The sequence below is a fragment of the Choristoneura fumiferana genome, chromosome 6 (assembly GCF_025370935.1).
Source record: "Choristoneura fumiferana chromosome 6, NRCan_CFum_1, whole genome shotgun sequence".
NCBI lineage: Eukaryota > Metazoa > Arthropoda > Insecta > Lepidoptera > Tortricidae > Choristoneura > Choristoneura fumiferana.
This window is the reverse complement of record NC_133477.1, coordinates 840,394-855,967: the sequence shown is the minus strand read 5'-3', so window position 1 is coordinate 855,967 and position 15,574 is coordinate 840,394. Positions and strand designations below refer to the sequence as shown.

General features: G+C 44.0%; 1 protein-coding gene across 3 annotated transcripts in view; it reads right to left on the bottom strand.

Annotated features, from left to right (window-relative positions):
• The window catches only part of LOC141428780 (anoctamin-3-like), a 33,632-nt gene extending 18,300 nt beyond the window's left edge, over positions 1-15,332 (bottom strand). For all 3 annotated transcript variants that reach the window (XM_074088789.1, XM_074088788.1, XM_074088790.1), the window contains exons 1-10: positions 15,225-15,332; positions 13,513-13,676; positions 11,426-11,516; positions 10,899-11,025; positions 8,954-9,115; positions 8,150-8,296; positions 6,057-6,244; positions 5,555-5,685; positions 2,850-2,937; positions 1,649-1,763 (exon numbers count right to left, since the gene is read on the bottom strand). In XM_074088789.1, coding sequence (XP_073944890.1) covers positions 1,649-1,763; positions 2,850-2,937; positions 5,555-5,685; positions 6,057-6,244; positions 8,150-8,296; positions 8,954-9,115; positions 10,899-11,025; positions 11,426-11,516; positions 13,513-13,676; positions 15,225-15,259 — 1,248 coding nt within the window. In that variant the 5' untranslated portion in view covers positions 15,260-15,332. The remainder of the gene's footprint in view (positions 1-1,648; positions 1,764-2,849; positions 2,938-5,554; positions 5,686-6,056; positions 6,245-8,149; positions 8,297-8,953; positions 9,116-10,898; positions 11,026-11,425; positions 11,517-13,512; positions 13,677-15,224) is intronic.
• Between the last annotated feature and the right edge of the window lie 242 nt (positions 15,333-15,574).

Sequence of the window (15,574 nt, the reverse complement as noted above, 5' to 3'; positions counted from 1 at the left end):
GCGGGGCAGCGAGGCGGAGCTGGCAACTAGTGTGGGATGAGCGGCGCGGGGCAGCGAGGCGGAGCTGGCAACTAGTGTGGGATGAGCGGCGCGGGGCAGCGAGGCGGAGCTGGCAACTAGTGTGGGATGAGCGGCGCGGGGCAGCGAGGCGGAGCTGGCAACTAGTGTGGGATGAGCGGCGCGGGCAGCGAGGCGGAGCTGGCAACTAGTGTGGGATGAGCGGCGCGGGGCAGCGAGGCGGAGCTGGCAACTAGTGTGGGATGAGCGGCGCGGGGCAGCGAGGCGGAGCTGGCAACTAGTGTGGGATGAGCGGCGCGGGCAGCGAGGCGGAGCTGGCAACTAGTGTGGGATGAGCGGCGCGGCAGCGAGGCGGAGCTGGCAACTAGTGTGGGATGAGCGGCGCGGGCAGCGAGGCGGAGCTGGCAACTAGTGTGGGATGAGCGGCGCGAGGCAGCGAGGCGGAGCTGGCAACTAGTGTGGGATGAGCGGCGCGGGGCAGCGAGGCGGAGCTGGCAACTAGTGTGGGATGAGCGGCGCGGGGCAGCGAGGCGGAGCTGGCAACTAGTGTGGGATGAGCGGCGCGCGGCAGCGAGGCGGAGCTGGCAACTAGTGTGGGATGAGCGGCGCGGGGCAGCGAGGCGGAGCTGGCAACTAGTGTGGGATGAGCGGCGCGGGGCAGCGAGGCGGAGCTGGCAACTAGTGTGGGATGAGCGGCGCGGGCAGCGAGGCGGAGCTGGCAACTAGTGTGGGATGAGCGGCGCGGGGCAGCGAGGCGGAGCTGGCAACTAGTGTGGGATGAGCGGCGCGGGCAGCGAGGCGGAGCTGGCAACTAGTGTGGGATGAGCGGCGCGGGGCAGCGAGGCGGAGCTGGCAACTAGTGTGGGATGAGCGGCGCGCGGGCAGCGAGGCGGAGCTGGCAACTAGTGTGGGATGAGCGGCGCGGGGCAGCGAGGCGGAGCTGGCAACTAGTGTGGGATGAGCGGCGCGGGGCAGCGAGGCGGAGCTGGCAACTAGTGTGGGATGAGCGGCGCGGGCAGCGAGGCGGAGCTGGCAACTAGTGTGGGATGAGCGGCGCGGGCAGCGAGGCGGAGCTGGCAACTAGTGTGGGATGAGCGGCGCGGGGCAGCGAGGCGGAGCTGGCAACTAGTGTGGGATGAGCGGCGCGGGCAGCGAGGCGGAGCTGGCAACTAGTGTGGGATGAGCGGCGCGGGGCAGCGAGGCGGAGCTGGCAACTAGTGTGGGATGAGCGGCGCGGGGCAGCGAGGCGGAGCTGGCAACTAGTGTGGGATGAGCGGCGCGAGGCAGCGAGGCGGAGCTGGCAACTAGTGTGGGATGAGCGGCGCGGGGCAGCGAGGCGGAGCTGGCAACTAGTGTGGGATGAGCGGCGCGGGCAGCGAGGCGGAGCTGGCAACTAGTGTGGGATGAGCGGCGCGGGGCAGCGAGGCGGAGCTGGCAACTAGTGTGGGATGAGCGGCGCGGGGCAGCGAGGCGGAGCTGGCAACTAGTGTGGGATAGGTAACTATAACATTCATAAGCAAGATGACAGATACCTATTGCAAAAAAATATATAAGTATAAGTACGAAAATAATCCAGTGCTACAAAGTAGACTTTTGCCGCAAAAAATCCGATCTCTGCGACATCACTTACGATAGAAGGGACGCTCAAGAGCGCCAGATGCTGGAGGACAGGCGTCCACACGCCCAGCGCCGTGTCCAGCAGCAGCGGCCGCCGGCGGCACTGCACGAACATGCGCGCCTCGTACCTGCCCAATGCCCAACACCGGTCAGGTCTCCGTCACGCACGGACCGCGTCCGTAACCGTAACCTAACCGTCAACTGCCCACTGCCTGTACATTTTTCATTACAGTTGGTAAAACTGCATTGAAACGTACGGGCAGTAGTTAGTTGCAGTTTAACTGAATTAATTGTACAATTTTTCTATTATTTTTTGTTAAGCTTTTAATTAAATACATTTTTTTCTCGTATTCTCACATATATATTATTTACTTTCCTTGTAGTCGAAATGAAAAGCAGTGTTTAACTCGGGAAAAACACCAATATCACACTCGAAATATTGACACCCTCGCTATGCTCGGGTGCCAATTTATCTCATGTGATATTGCTTCTTTGCCTCCCTCGTTGAACAATCTACTATTTTTTGAAAATTTAATTTGATATTTGTAAAAGAAGGTACTAAATTATACGATTCAACTGATTCAACTCACGATTATTATAAGCAATAGTGGCAAACCTTGTCCTTACCTATTAACCGTCCGGTACATAATTTACGAATATAATAAAAAAACCGTCAAGTTTAAGAACTACAAAAGGGAGAAGTCGCGAAATGACTATACACACTAAAGGAGCGGCCACACCGCTGCTTAAAAAACGGCGACGGTACGGAATCGCAGCGACGCATCGTATGCGCACCGTTTTTTTGCATGCTTTCCACACCGCTGCTTAAAATACGCAAACGGTGGGGAATCGCAGTGACGTGCCGTAAGCGTCACGACTTTTTTTCGGTAAAGACCTGACGTTTACGGCAAGTCACTGCGATTCCGTATTTTAAGCAGCGGTGTGGAGAGCATGCGATAAAAACGGTGCGCATACGGTGCGTCACTGTGATTCCGTGCCGTCACCGTTTTTTAAGCAGCGGTTTGGCCGCACCTTAAAGGGTAAGACGTCTCGCAAAAAGTTGATGACATTAAATAACAAAACGCATCTTAATAATTATACTGACTCAATTCAACTTAATCAAGACAATTTGAGCAAGTAGATGGCGCTGCGATAGGTTCTAGAAAACAAGCAGCATGGAATATCTGCTGGTACCTGACACAGTAGGTACATACCTGATGTCGCAGAAGTTACGGATCAGCAGCAGCAGCGGCGCCAAGGGAAATGCAACTCCCACTAGTGTCACCAAAGCGAACTGCATCACTAGAATCAAAAAGACATTCCTTACATTGGTTATCATATTTTTAAGTTATCTAAGGCTGCGGCTCCACTGAGGCGGAGATAAGATTTTTCCAAGGATTTCGTAGTGTGTACGTAATCTTCCAAGTTTAGGTATGTTTTATACCATAGGCTGCTATTTACTCTTAAACTATACCTACTACTAATTCTCAAGCAATCTACAACAATCTCAAGCAATCAATTTACTACCATTCTGATTTTTTTAGATTTTAGAGGGGGGGGGGACGCTCGATTTGGATGAAAATTTGGACTTTAATGTTTCGCAAGGTTATTGTTTATTACACGTTAGTGGCACATAAGTAATTTAAAGATAAATAGCCTAACCTACCTAACCAACGAAAAGTTGGAAAAACCCCCGACATTGTCACTTCAAATCTCAATATCTCAAAAACGGCTGAACGGATTGTGATGAAACATGTATATGAAGAATCGCTAGAAAGCCTGCTTTCAAATGAAAATACCGCCTTGTTCACCCGTTTAAGAGCTAGGTGCCACAGTGGGTGTAGGACGGAATGAGTACGCTTGGATATGTGGCGCTAAGCTATTGATTTGGAATTCCACCCCTGAATTTGTGAAACAGGAGTTCAAAGTTTGTATGAATTATTATTATTTGGGTCGATTTTTGAATTCCAATAATTTGCACCATCTGTCTAAAACAACGACTGTCTGTATCTGCCACATAATCCTCCGAAAAATCAATCAAAACAGTAAAAAAAGGATCGTAGAAAGTAAATCTATGTTACCCCAAATTTAACGCGTGCGAAGCCGCGGGCAAAAGCTAGTGACCTCATAACCAGAGTCAACCAACACCACTACTAGTACTACTACACGATCGGGTACGCTGACGATATTGCTATACTAATAAGCGGTAGAGTCAGCAGCACTGTGTGTGACGTCACGCAGCAGGCAATACGGATCGTGGAACGATGGTGCATCGAAAACGAACTAACTGTCAACCCCAAGAAGATGGAACAGGTAATGTTCACAAACAAATGACTGCTGGGCAACTATAACTCCCCCCAGATTGTTCAACACGGAACTACAGTTCGGAGGTAAAGTATCTAGGAGTAATACTGGATAGCAAACTGAACTGGAGTAACCATCTCAACAACAAGATCGACAAGGGCACAGTGGCTTTCTGGCAGTGCCGTAGAATGATAGGTAAGCAATGGGTTTATCACCCAAGGTCACTCTATGGCTATACCAGTCAGTCATCAGACCTATAATCAGCTATGGTGCAGTGGTTTGGTGGCCACGAGCCAAACTAATCACTGTCGAAGCAAAGCTACAACGATTCCAGAGGCTGGCTTGCATGGCAACCACGGGCTGCATGAGAACTACTCCGACTGCGGCCCTGGAAGCTCTACTGGGCCTGTCGCTTGTTTATCCAACAGGAGGCGGGAGCGACGGCGGTAAGGCTAAAAAAGTTAAACCTATGGAAAACCGTAAGAGTTCCACACGCAAAACTGCTTGATGAACTAGTACACAAGGAACCACTCTTTCAGGCGGTCACCAACAGGATACCGAAACAGTACGTATTCGATAAAAAATACAAGATACATCTACACGAAGACCCGGGTGAGGAACTCAACTTGAAAGAGCTAAGGATCTTCACGGACGGGTCAAAGACATCAACTGGTACAGGCTCTGGAACACACTCAGAGGACCTGAATATCAACATATCAACGTCACCAGGAGCCCATAATACCGTCTTCCAAGCGGAATGTATGGGAGTCATAATGGTAACTGCAGCGATTGACACGTTACCAGAAAGGTCCAGAATTTTTCTATCCGTATACTGTCTGACAGCAAATTGGTCTTGCAAGCCCTGCAGAGCGACATCAGGGCATGACATCAGGGCTAATCTACGAGTGCCATCGAGCTCTAACATTGGTTAGTGAGACAAACACCATAACACTACAATGGATAAAAGGACACAGTGGACCGATTGGCTAGAGGGGGGTCGGAGATGAAGGTCTTCGGTCCCGAACCCATCCTACCTCTGCCCTTTGGATGGCTGCGTGGCAAACTGCGACACAATACCAAGGTAATGCACCAACAATATTGGACAAACCTAGATACATGCAGGCAAACCAGAGAAGCCCTCCCGACGATCAACCCCGGATTGTCCCGCAAGCTTCGCGGACTTAGGAGGGATCAACTCCGACTGCTGGTCGGAGCTCTTACTGGACACGACTTTCTAAACAAGCACTTACATAATCTAGGTGTTACAGACAGCCCCCTGTGCAGAGCATGCATGGAGGCAGAAGAGACAGCCACTCACATCCTTCTGGGATGCTCTGGTGTGGCAAGCTACAGGGCACTACACCTTGAATCACCGAGGTCACTGCAGGAAGTCGCCGGCAACGTGAAGGGTCTGCTAGGCTTCCTCTAGGAGCTAGGCTGGCATGAATAGTGCCTACAGCCTAATCACGCAAAATAGGCGCACTTAGACGTCGAGTTGCGGAAAACAGCCCGCTAATACCTATACCTAAGGTGCCACAGACAGACACACATAGTGGTCAAATTTATAACACCCCTCTTTTTGCGTCGGGGGTTAAAAATACGCTGAGTTACTTACTTAACACTGTGAGTTTTCTGGCCATCATTACTTCTGTGACCGTCTCTAGCCTGTATTCTCGTTCCCAGGATGGGGCATCTTTAGTGATGACGGCACATTGATTGTAGTCAGTCAGAGTATTAATGATTAACCTATGGAAAAATATTATTAGGTACATTAATACATTATGTCTTATGAGTGCTAAATAAGGAATTATGAACAAGAAGCTGCGCGCGCGCGGGACGGCGAGCAAAGGGCGGCGGCGCGCGCGAGATGGACTGGTTAGATCAATTATGAACAAGAAGTTGCGCGCGCGCGGGACGGTGAGCAAAGGGCGGCGGCGCCCGCGATAGGCTGGTTAGATCTATTATTAACAAGAAGCTGCGCGCGCGCGGGACGGCGAGCAAAGGGCGGCGGCGCGCGCGATGGGCTGGTTAGATCAATTCACCAGAAACACTATTTCCTAGTAGCAAAATGAATAGCTTATTTTCAAAATCGCGTTTTTTTAACACGTAACACTTACCCTTTGAGGTACACTGCGAATGGCATCGCCATGTACTTGATCAGGATGGTCGCCAGGAGCACGAAGAACACCTCGTCCAGGCAGGTGAAGGGGCCGCAGTGCGTGAAACTGAACTGGCCGCGACGTTCCAAGAACACATCTCTTTTGGCATACGACTCTAGTCTTACTGGCAAAAAATATTCAAGACCCTGAAACGAACAAACAGAAACTGTCGTAAGCAGGAACTACTTTTATCTCGTCCTGCCCCTTCTGTCAATATTTAAATCGCAATCTATGTCTAATATTTTATACTAATATTTTATAGAGGAAAGATTTGGATTTATAGATGTATGTTACGAATAAACTCAAAAAGTACTGGACCGATTTTAAAAATTCTTTCACTATTAGAATGTTAAATTATTCCAAAGTTCTATAGGCTATATTTTTTAATTACTTACCACAAAAAATTAGGGTTCCATACTAAAAATTCAACAATTTAACTCAAAGTGTGAAAAAAGTTGCCATAAAATATAGTAGAAGATCCGAACTTGAAAAGATCTTCACCGGTCTGATAATAGAATGAAATGTATTTTTATAATAAATTTAGTATTTTAGAAAATATATTAGAAATGATTTTGCTAAAAAATCCTGGACAGGTTTTTTTTTATTTTTTTTTAATGATTTTTAATTAAATGCAGACAACCCTATATCAACGTGTTCACAATAAAACAGCGCTTACGTTGATATACAATTTGTTCTATTATCTAATCAAATGAAAGTAACTGGCATCGACATAATAACTGGCAACCCAGTAGTTCGTCCAGGTAAACAATAGCAAACCCAACGTCCACATATTCTATATGTATTATACTTTTAAGTTAATGTAAAATTGTCTTATTATCTCGATGATGCAACAAAAATTTATTAAAAATCATTTTTTTTTTTCAATAATTAAAAATAGCCTGTCCAGGGTTTTTTTTAGCAATTCCATTTCTAATATATTTTCTAAAATACTAAATTTATTATAAAATACATTTCATTCTATCATCAGCATGCGCTGGTATAGTTTTTGGGAAAGGAGCTGAAAAATTTATGTGAAGTGCCTTTGAGACCATTTTACCCGACAGTCCAAAGGAACAAAGGTTATTTTAAAAATTGTACCCGCGCGGAGCCGGGGCGGGGCGCTAGTATCTTATATATTTTTAAAACGGCAATTATTCTAATTTTATTTCTTATTTCTAGATTGTTTTGAGAAAGCGGCTCTCACAGTTTCGACGAAATTTGTTACATGTATGGGTTTTGGAGGCGAGCCTGGTCTTGCTCTAGGAAAACGCGTGCTTTTGAGTTGTGCCATATTTTTATAGGATTGTAAGTAGTATAGTTTTACATATTAATATTAATAATGTACTTATAACTAAGGTGTTTCAATTAATACATTCAGTATTTACGCAACGCTTGTGCTGTTTAATTGTCTCCTTTAAGCCTCCGCCCCACAACTTCACGCGCAAGAAGATCAGTAATTTATATTAAATATTGTCATCTGCGTGGTGGTTAAGCGGGATAGTATAGTGTTGGACTTGCAAACTGGAGGTCTGGCATTCACAACTATGAGTACCTATAGGTGAGACATAACTTAATTTCTTTATTATTCTACTTACACTTTAAACGACATTATTTACGTGATGTTGGAACTCTGATTGATCTTTATATTACCTATTTAGTTGCGTCTATTTGTTGCGCTTTTATAATTCACCTGCTACATCTCTCCACATGTTTAGTTTAGTCTAGCTTTATTATTCAAACCAACGCCATGACTAAAGAACTTCAGACATGGCATTTGCTGAGAGGCATCCATTTTGGTGCAGTTAATATTTAGATTAAGATTTCATGTAAATACAAACTTTTTTTACACCAAATAAATGTATTATATTCTATTTATTCTAAGTCCATATTTTCTCTAAATGAAAACTCCCATCAAAGCCCGGTTGCTTAGAAGATAAGAACTAACTACGTTATTAACCTATTAAGTACACCACGGCCTTGTAGCCCTTGTAGGAGTGCAGTTCAGCAAAAATGATTGGGTAAATAAATTTCTTAATTATTTCAAAATGTACCTTCACCCATGCGTAGTAAAACAATATCGGAAAAGTCAACATGAAGGCCGCCAGGAAGGTTTTGAGTGCGAACGCGCGCGCGTAACACTCATAAGTTCTGTGATTTTCCACTAATTTGGTTATATAATGAACTGGTATTCTGTAAATCTGTAAAAAATAATAGATATTGCATTTTATTTCATTGGATGACAAATACAATAAAATCCAGTAAGCAGGTGACGTAACTTAAGCACCACTAGTACCTACTTTCAAGTACCTATATACTAATATGCCAAAGAAAGTTTCCAAAATACCATAGTTTTCATATAGGAAAATTTCGGAAACTTCACACAATTTTGTATGAGGATAGAACTTTCCGTTCCTATATATCTTGTGAAAATTTCCAAAAAATTTCGAGAACTTTTCCAAGTTTTTGGAATTTTTCCGCAACTTGCACATCTGTACTTTCGAGTGATAAACTAAGGATCGTGTGAGCTGCGAGTATATGCACTAAAATTATGTAACAAATTTAAGACAAAGGCACCCAAAAAAAACTCTGTGGATATTAATCCTTACTGATATTACGTCTATCTATCTATATATCTATCTAATACCTTTAAACTAGCAATTCTTGTATATAATGTATATGTAGATATAGTCTCGGAAACGGCTCCAACGATTTCGATGAAATTTGGTATGTAGGGGTTTTCGGGGATGAAAAGTCGATCTAGCTTGGTCTTATCTCTGGGTTACCGAGTTTTAGCCCGCGCGGAGCTCGATCGCCCAGGTAATATTACATTATTAGAACACGTGGCCAGTACTTACAAGTTCACCAATTATTTGTATAATAACGAGTTTAATAGCAAATATCACTATAAACGCTATGTCTTCGTTACGTTGTGACACGACCTTATCCTTCATCAGGTTAATGTCCGTCTTCTGTTTGTGCTCAAACAAGGGCACCAGCATTAACACCGGCGCTCCGTACTGCGCGACACACACCAATGAAAAACAAGGCAACAGAGAACATCGCTGTTATTTAGAAAGAATCAAAACGGCGATATGAGTGCACAATAGATCTATAGACCACAATAAGGTATTGGCATGGCACTAAAAAAAGGAATTCCAAGAAAAGACTTAACAAAAAAACACTATTTGAGCCCTGAAATTAAAACAAGGTTAATTTGCAATTAACTGCATATACAGCTATCGAGCTGCAGCTGAGGATTGATATTTTGGCTTGGTCTTAGACGAATAGTTAAAGTACTTTATATTTATATACACTATTAAGAATGTCACACACATCCAGCATAAATACAAAATTTATGAGCATGACGAGTGAAATCACTTAAAGGAGCGGCCAAACCGCTGCTTAAAAAACGGTGACGGTACGGAATCGTAGTGACGCATCGTATGCGCACCGTTTTTATCGCATGCCCTCCACACCGCTGCGCAAAATACACAGACGGTGCGGAATCGCAGTGACGTGCTGTGCCCTTAGTGTAAGTTTTCGGTTACAAAATACGTCTCGATCGCGTTCGCGTTAAAATCTCAATTTGTATGCAAACACGAACATCGCAAACGTTCCGCTAGATGCGCTGTTCATGTTTCCATACAAATTGAGATTTTAACGCGAACGCGATCGAGACGTATTTTGTAACCGAAAACTTACACTAAGGGTACTGTAAACGTAGTAGAGAGCATGCGGTAAAGTCCTGACGTTTACGGCTGCAAATGCAAATGTCAACTGGCCAAAAACGGGCTTAGGTGGCCAAAACCGGTACTTAATTCTGCCCTATATTCGTGCAAAATTACAGCTTTCTAGCATTGATAGTCCCTGAGCAAAGCTGCGGACGGACAGACAGACAGACACGGCGAAACTATAAAGGTACCGTTTTTGCCATTTTGGCTACGGAACCCTAAAAACGGTGCGCATACGATGCGTCTCTGCGATTCCGTACCGTCGCCGTTTTTCAAGCAGCGGTATGGCCGCTCCTTAAGATGGTAGACGGCCTTCAATCTACCATCAAAAAATGACAGCTAAACTAACTTTCCCGAACGCGTTAATGGTTTACAATTAAGTAGTTTTTCAAATTTCAATATAGCAATAGATGGTCTACTCGTATCATTATAGCTGTAATTTTTTGATACTATAGGGGGCGTTGCCCGTTACAGACGGACTGCATTCCAACTGCAACGTAACTGCCAACTGCCGACTGCCCATAAATTTTCCATTGCAGCCGGCAGTTGCAGTCACGTTGCGGTTGTCGTGCAGTCAGTCTGTAACGTGCGTAATGAGGGCTATCGTTTTTTGTCTCACTAGATGGCGCACTGTTGCGTGAGGTTTTTAAGTATGGCTTTCAAAGTCTGTTATTACGGGCGTGAAACAAAGTTTAGATTAAAATCATATTTAATACACCTTAAAACCGTACCATAAAAATTTCGAGCATGCCACAGTGTTGCATAGTCCCCATTTTGTTCGGAAAAAGGGAGGACAAAGGTTTCCGAAAGACAAAACTGTCTCAAAACACAGACATTCATTGCCCCGGAACGCATATTTGCCATAATTAATTTCAGATATTGCAAAATATTCACAAAATTATTCTAATTATAAATAAACCCGCGTAGCTCACCCAAAAACTATGAGATTTGACATTTCGGAGACCTCACGCTACACTAGCGCCTCTAGCGGCGAATTCATTCGCGATAGCCCTCATTGGCTCGGCCCGCCACCGCCAACCGCCAACCGCCACGTGCTGCGCCGACTCACCAGCGCACCGCACAGCACGGTGACCACGAGCGCGCGTCCGTACTTCTCGAAGCCGGTGGTATAATTCTGCATCACACCCGTGCGCCGGGATCGAGGCTTGATAGTGTATTTCATTGAATATTCTGGTCTGACAAACAAAACAACAAGTAACTAGGTAAGAACTACGTATCTATATCAAATTAATTCGGGATATGTCTTTCAGTGGTATTGCAAGTCCTAAGATTTTTCACTAGAAGCAAATCGCATTTCGTGGAATGAACAAATTTTTATATTTTTTTTATTAAAAATGAAATAAAAAGAAAACTTGAGTATTGAATAGTTAGTATATTTATGAATTACTCATTTAGAAAACTTGTAAGGGTAGCAAAGTGACACAAAATGCAAACTGACAAAATTAAACTTTCATTCAATTACTGTTAAATCCATATTAAAATGATGTAAAGTAACTTCTTACCTATTAAGTATTTTCAATAGATATACTTTCGACCTGTGCTTTTCGAAATATGATTTCGGCAAAAAATATTTACCTAAATGATTCACGGACTTCATCTGTATTTATTTCCCACAGCCACTTCCAAAAACTTTCTTTGCGTTTCCAAAGTACGCACAATGAGGTTGCTAGAAATTCAAATAAATTATTTCAGAGAGAGAGTAGGTGTTTCGACAAAGCGACGGCCCGGGCGCGGCGCACGCGCTGCGGCACCGAGGCTTCTCCGAGCTCCGAGTGCCGCCGCTGACCAAGCACCGCGCGCCAGCGGTGGACGTAGCCTCCAAGAGTTAGTCAATTACTAGCATCGCATTGGCTCAGGCTCTTAGGTTGTTAGGTTTAAGAACTATTTAATGTAATTTTTATATTTTAAGTAAATTTATTCCATCTAAATGGGTTTTTGGACTTCGCCTGCAACTTCCATATTTTACGTATCTTGTTTGTGTTTTATTTATAGCTTACTATTTACACTCTTGACATACTCTTAATATAGGTACCTAACCTACCTAACTCTCTAGTGTAAATTTAACGACGAGTGACATGAGTGGGAGTGATAGATGTTTGCTGGATTTTTTTTAATTTAGAAATGTTTATGAAGTTTCTAGTACTTACCTACTTTACTACAACAGCCCTTAAGATTTATTTGTACAGTGTACCTTACCTATATGACGAAACCGGATATACACGGGGATACCGGGGATACGGTACCTATGGTTATCGACAACTCATATTTAGCAGTGAGGGCAACTCTAAAACTCACACAGACATTTTCAAATTTACACAGACAGGTCCATCTCACTTTCGGTCACGCTGTCAAGCAAGGTCGGTTCGTCTAGTAATATGTAGTTTATGGTGAAAATCTGGAAACCAGCCCCATCCATTTGGCTATAAAACCTGTGTGACAGACGAAAGACAAACAGACGGACATGTGAGTGACAGTAACTTAATAGAGCCTTTTGGACCCGTTGAGTACTGAACCCTAAAAAATGTGTGCGCATCACCCAGCAGGGGAAAAAGTGGGCAACATCGGTTCTGAAAAGCCATAAAGTGTAAAGATAATTTTTCTATTTGTCTCAGGTGTATTTTTGTGGTATTGACTTACGTTGACTCACTATGCAACACACACACAGATTACCCGTGAATGACCCCTCAGGGGATGCAACACGACACATACAGCATCGAATGTCGAATAAAGTACACTGATCGGCAGGCGCAGCCAAGGGCGTCGGGGCGTCGCCCAGGCCCAGGCCCAGGGGGGGGGGGGCAAGTTGATATGGAGAATGAGAAAAGTATGAATTGCCGGTAAAGTCGAGAGCCCATGAAGCCTTACATCAACGGCGATTGTCATATGCGATGATGGTTTGGTTGCTTTACATTTGGCAACTTTTTAGAATTTTAGGGCGTCCACCAATTAGATGGACGAATGCCCTGATTAAAGCCGCGGGTTCACGATGGATGGTGATGGTGGATAAAGCATACCTAATTGAAGGGGCGCTGCTATCTGTGACAGTTTTAAACTTTTGCAAGTGGCATCGTTTTCACTTTTTGATGCATTACCAAATTGCTATTGTTCAAATAATAGTTATTTATGCAACTGTTTCGTAATAGGGGTCCTTAAAACACGAGTGTGGTTTATGAAACGAGGCGTAGCCGAGTTTCATAATAGGGTCACATGAGTGTTTTAAGGCCTAATTACGTACAGTTTCATACAATATTTTATCTACATCCATATAATTAATCCTCTATAATGTGTTCAAGAACCTTTGAGAATGACCTGCATTACCAAAATCTAGGTATGTCTGCCCCACGAGCTGCGCCCGCGACGACCTGCTGCTGCTCGTACGCGTGGCGCGCAAGTACTGTAATGATGTATGATATCGTAATGACCATTACGGTACAGCCGTGTTCATAATAGAATCCAATGTCGTAATGCTGGTCATTTATCTATGGTTTACTATATGGGTGTAGATAAAGAATATTTATTATTATTATTATTTATTATTGAGTATGCATATCCATGCCGCTTCCAACCGAAGCGACAGGAGGTCTATGGGGGAGGCCTACGTCCAACAGTGGACGTCCTACGGCCGATATGATGGTGATGATACAGGGACAATATTAACTTACCCCACACAGCCAAAAATACCCCGTAGTGTAAAACGTAGGGGCCGTCCAGCACCTTGTGGATCTTGGCCAGCTTGCAGAAGTTGCTGATCCTCGAGAAGCGGCACGCTGGAAACACGTTGCACCTCGGGCACATGTACTCGGTCTTGTTTTTGCAAATGTCATTCCTGTTATAAAAATGACATAGTTAACGTTATCCGCGAACGTCATATGAGTAAGACAAAAATGTACCTAAACAACACAACGTCAATTGGTGTTTTAAATATTGAAATTCCCACTATCTAAACATTTGTATTTCTGTACTAAAATACATTAGTCTTGTTTATATTACAATGACAGATATATCCTTGAATGTGCCAAATTTAGCAGCTAAAGTTTGTTTACATTTAGTTAATTACCTAAACCTAAAAGTACAAAGGTGCGACCAAACCGCTGCTTAAGAAACGGTGACGGCACGGAATCGCAGTGACGCCCCGTATGCGCACCGTTTTTATCGAAACTCAAACTCAAACTCACAACATTTATTGACAAGAAAAACACACTACATCACAACAAAAACACAGTAAAAACATAAATAGGAGAAGAGAGGAAAATAAGAGATATTGTGCTGTAGTGTGATGCCAAAAGGACTCAGCTCAGCATATGCCGTAGCCCTGAAACCAGAGCTGCAGCGCTGGTTTTCAGCTGAACCCCGGTTATCGCATGCTACCGCTGCTTAAAATACGGAAACGCAGTGACGTGTCGTAAACTTCAGGTCTTTACTTTACCGAACAAAAGTCGTGACGTTTAAGACACGTCACTGCAATTCCGCACCGTTTGCTATGGTTTGGTCGCACCTTTATGCCATCTAGCGATATAGATCTAGTGATATTTTTATAGTAAGATCTCTAGTGTTCACCATATTTCTTTATGGTGCCGAAACTTGGAGAGTCAAAGAACGCGAGAGGCAAAATAATCGATGCTCTCGAGATGTGGTGTCGGACACGTATGCTTCGAGTGTCATGGACTCAGCCCGCACCAACCTGTCCATACTGGAAGAACTAAAGGTGAAGGAGAGGCTATCATCCATAGTTATATATGTACTCTGTGTCCATAGTGAGATCCCGTATGCTCCGATATTTCGGACATGTGACTCGACGTGGGGAGCACTCCATAGAGCGACTTGTTGCTCAAGGGAAGGGTCAATGGGAAAAGATTAAGAGGACGTTCTCCCATGCGCTGGACTGACCAGATAAAAGCCCTAATAAATACTAACCAAAAGAAAAGAAGAAGACAAATTTCAAGTCTCTAGCTTAGTGGTTTAGGCCCAGAGTCGGCAATAGGCGGACCACACGGTCCGCATCGCGGAAGGCCTAGCCTCGGACCGCCAACTAACTGTCAGTCAGTAACAATAATCTAGCCAGAATCGTTCTTGCCAGATGTAACCCTTCAACGGATCGGCTTTAAACTTCTATTCTATCTATGTTTTGTATGACATCAAGTATACATTTTGATTGTTTTTTTGGAGTCTTTTTGGAATTTTTATATCAACTCCAAATTTGTTACTTTTATACCCAAATACAACTTAACTTGCTTAAGTAGCATTGTAGAAATAAGCAACCTGAGATATGTATGCATAGGAAAAAATCGTGTCTAGATTCCTGTCCAGCAGTGGTGTAGGGGTTATAGCACGCACGCGGAATGCTGAGGACCTGGGTTCGATGATTATCACTTACACGATGTAGTTATCGCCAGTATCGTTTACGGACATAAAGAAAAAAATTGCGCCGAATAAGCAGCTATCATTAAGGCATGATTGTAAAACTCGTAGAACGCGAAGAACATCCCAATCTGAAAATTAGAAAAAATATGTTATAATATTTTAGTGAAATCTGTTAATCAACCATCAGCTATAAAATACTCCAGAACATTTTTAAGACACTTATAATACCTAAGTGATGTTCCACAGAATACTAAAATGTAACCATTTCCAGGTGTATGTATGTATGTAAACTCTTTATTAACAAACACAGATGACAAACAATGAAATATATGTACAAAGGCGAACTTATCTCTACCAGTCAAC